The following is a 3,823-nucleotide window of genomic DNA, read 5'->3' as shown; positions in this document are numbered from 1 at the left end:
TGACTGACTGACACTATAGTAGGGCTCCAACTTCCTCCCAAAGCGCCTTATGAGTCAGCCCACCGTCTTCAGGCCTCAATCGTAACTGGCCGAGCTCCCTCAACACTTCCTTCCAGGGTCTTAGATGTCCACCGGTCTAAGACATTGGACTGACCTCAAGCAGATATGTGTGGCGGAACTGCAAAGACCTGAATGCAATGTCCCCTTAATCTGTTTAATTATCCCAGTTATTTATAATGACTTCTGGGACAGCACACTGGTTCGGGTCATTTCTACTGTTATTCCTATATCGGGTTTGGTTTTTGTATCCTGTTTCTGTCAGGACCAGAATGGAAACAGGACCTACTCGTGTAACGTTTCTCACAAGTTTTATTAGAAGAAAGGGAGGGTGTTGCGCCCACGATCCGGTGACAACTGGACGCAGGAAGGAGGTCGCTCTGAACACGGAAGTGGGACTTAAGTGGCGAGCGATGGCGGTGTCGGGAATGGAAAACACGGGTCAGTAGCCGGGATAGAAGAGCAAAAAAAACTCGTCGTAATTGGAAAGTCGAAAGCCAGGAGAGGAGAGGAGACGTTGTCGAGATCAAAAAGGATCCTTATTTGGGACGGGAGAACAGACGTGGTCGAGATCAAAACAGGTCCTAATTCGGGACGGGAGAACAGGCGTGGTCGAGATCAAAACAGGTCGTAGCGGGAGACAAACATGAGCAAAAAACGGGATAGGCGAAAAAATGCTGACAGGGAGCCAATCTGTCAACAAGCTGCAGCTGGCGCCACATGGGCGGGGCCAATTGGGCGCAATGGTAACCGTGACAGTTTCAGGTTTAGACATTTTGTTAGTTGTTTTGTTCCCACTTGCTTGTGTTTGTTACTTTGATAGAGATAGATAGATAGATAGATAGATACTTTATTCATCCCCGTAGGGAAATTCATACTGTAATGTATGTAATGTAATGTAATGTTCCCACATTACTCTATTTGAGTCTAACAGCATATGGTAACACTCAGTATTTCCGTTCCCGAGGACCTGTATACAATTTCAGATTTTCTAGCATCTCCAACCAGTGGACCCCATTGCCTTAAAATAATCACAGACTACCAAGGTTCGTAAATTCAATTGCTTGTCTTTGTTTCTTCAAGGACTTCAGAGTATCAGCCCTGGAAGCAGTTTTGGATGTTGAAGGATTTTTTACATTTTACTATAAAGGATTTTATACGATAAAATACAAGTTAAATTTATTGTGCAATGAAGATTTTCACTGAGTGGGTTTCAAGTCACGCTGTTCCAAATGCGGAATATTTTGACTAGGTCTCTGACGGAGGATGGCAGGTGATGTTTGGAGAACAAGGCCCTGATGACCTAGAAACGCTCGGTGTTGTTTTGAGTTTTTCCAGAAATCGAGGCGAGGTAGTGGAGCCCCCACGTGGGGGCTTTCCTGGCACGCCCATGGGAGGAGCTGGCACACCATCTTGCAGAAAAAACGTGGGCCGAGAGAAGGAAGCAGAAGATCGAGAGAGGAGGCTTGACAGAGACTCGAGCGACACTAATTCGGCTAATTCGGCCATATTGGATGGAGTTCACTTAGTTAAATTATTAAAGAAATTAAATCTACCCCCGTGTGGAAATGCCGGTCTCTTGTTCATTTTTCCATCAAGAAACGAGCGTGCAATGTTAGGTGAATGTAGGTTGTGTTTGGTTAATGGAGTCAGATAACCAATTCGAACAATTTGGTAAACAGTACATTTTAATATTAATTCCTAACAATGTCTAACAGTCTTTGACAACCAAAGGGTTGAAAGGCAAAGCATGTTTAGTCTTCTTTGTCATCAATCCAGAATCAGTTGCCTAAGATCTCTAATAACGTCTGTTTTTCAATAGTCTCGGACCTGAAATCGTTTCATAATAGCCTCCATTTTCCAATGGCATCGGGTGATCAAAAATGTACGAAGATTCTGAGGGGACCAATGGCAACAAACGTCCACCAGTCTCAAAGTTTTATGGAAGTCTACTGTCATCAAAGAAATGTATGAAGGGGTTGAGAAACTCGCAGGCAGGACCAAAAAATGGCAATGATTGGATAGCTTCTGCTGTCTGCACAGTCCTTAAATACCCCTCTCTTGACAGATCAGGTGTGGGTAATAATGACAAGTGTGGGGTCCTCCAGTCTGGCGCCCTCTGGAGGACAGTGGCGTGTTCGATTTTGCCATAAACTGTACAAAACCTCATAATCTGAATAATCTGAATCTGAATCTGAATTTGAATCTAATGTCTCAGGTCCTACCATAAAGACTAACAATGTGGGACCTTCAAATAGCTTCAGATGTGCAATAATCTTGAGGTTAGAACCAGTATCAAACCATATACTGCAGTAGTGTCGTCAATATGGCCCGCGGGCCGGATTAGGCCCGCCAACAGATTTAATCCGGCCCGCAAGAGAAGCGCAAGAGAGCAGTTTTAAATATGTCAACTTGATGTTGCTAAAGCAAGGAGCCTCTCCCAAAACAAATGTAGGTGTATTTATTTCTCTCTCTTTCTTTTTCTTTTTCTTTCTCTTGATATTTCTCTCTTTCATTCTCTGTTTACCCCATCTTTGTTTTACTTTCTCACTCTCTTCCTCTTTCTCTCCCTCTTTCTTTTTCTCTTTCTATATTTATTTATTTCTCTCTTTCTCTTTCTTTTTATTTATCTTTCTTTTTACCATTCTCCTTCTCTGCCTTTCCCTCTCTTTTCTTCTTTGCGCTCTGTTTCTTACTTTCTTCTTCCTCCTCTTCTTTCTCTCAATTCTTTTTCTCTCATTCTGTTTTTCTCATTCTTTTTCTCTCTGTTTATTTCTTTTTTCTTTCCTCCTATTTTTTCCTTTTCTTTCTGTCTCTTACTTTTTTCTATCTTTCCCTCTCCCTCTCTCTCTCTCCCTTTCGCTTTTTGCTTTCTTGCTTTCTTGCTTTCTTGATTTGTTTTTTGCTTGCTTTATTTCTTTCTATCTTTCTTGCTTTATTGCTTTGTTTCCTGCTTGCTTTCTTTCTTTCTATCTTTCTTTCTTGCTCTCTTTCTTTCCTGTTTTCTTTCTTGCTCTCTTTTTCTCTCTATATAATTTTCTTTCTCTCTTTCTCCCTCTCTCTCCCTCTGTCTCTGTTTTTCCTCTTTCTATCTCCCTCCCTTCTTTCTCCCTCTCTCTTTCCTTCTTATCTAATAGTCCTGACCGAGAGTACTTCTTCTACCACGACGACCCTGAGTTCAGTTTGACACCCCCGAACTACGGCCATAGACAGAAAAAAAAACCTGAAGTGAAGCTGTTTGACAAAACTACCTCTACTTTCACTCCTCATGGTACAACCCACAGAAGAAAACGTAGACAGCCAGCCGCTATTTCAAAAGTTTTACTTCAAATTGGGCACAATAATAACCTCATTTTAAAAGGTATAAAAGTATTAAGCGACGATAACACCGTCATATTAGTTACAAGGCTGTTTTCCGTATATGTACATGCTTCTCAAACACAGCTTTCCTCCTCCTTCGATGATGTCACTTGCGGAGACTCCGAAGCTCTAAACAGGATCGTCATCATGATTAGATAAAAAATAATAACTATAATCAAAGTCATGATGGTTTTTATTGTTACCTGTCTGCGTCCAGCGCAGTGTCCCCCTCCCTGCCCCTCTTGACAGGAAGGATGTATTCGCCATTGGAAGGTCCCGCCTCCTCCGGCCCAGCTTCTAATAGGTGAACCCTCGCCTCCGGGATGTTACTTCCTGTATGTGGAAAACCCTGATTGAGATTTCCTTTTTCTGTACGAGAACCTTTTGACATATTGCCATGATTAAG

At 42.3% G+C, this 3,823-nt stretch overlaps 1 protein-coding gene across 1 annotated transcript in view; it reads right to left on the bottom strand.

Annotated features, from left to right (window-relative positions):
- Nucleotides 1-3,396: 3,396 nt before the first annotated feature.
- The window catches only part of LOC148349121 (platelet-derived growth factor receptor beta-like), a 30,483-nt gene continuing 30,056 nt past the window's right edge, over nt 3,397-3,823 (bottom strand). The window contains exons 26-27 of the mRNA XM_088320690.1: nt 3,621-3,750; nt 3,397-3,546 (exon numbers count right to left, since the gene is read on the bottom strand). Of these exons, the coding sequence (XP_088176816.1) occupies nt 3,492-3,546; nt 3,621-3,750 (185 nt within the window). The 3' untranslated portion in view covers nt 3,397-3,491. The remainder of the gene's footprint in view (nt 3,547-3,620; nt 3,751-3,823) is intronic.

This window comes from Urocampus carinirostris, chromosome 17, assembly GCF_059441175.1.
Source record: "Urocampus carinirostris isolate Australia breed hairy pipefish chromosome 17, RoL_Ucar_1.0, whole genome shotgun sequence".
NCBI classification, from domain to species: Eukaryota; Metazoa; Chordata; class Actinopteri; order Syngnathiformes; family Syngnathidae; genus Urocampus; species Urocampus carinirostris.
Note: the sequence above shows the minus strand (reverse complement) of the source record. Positions and strands in the feature narration are given on the sequence as shown.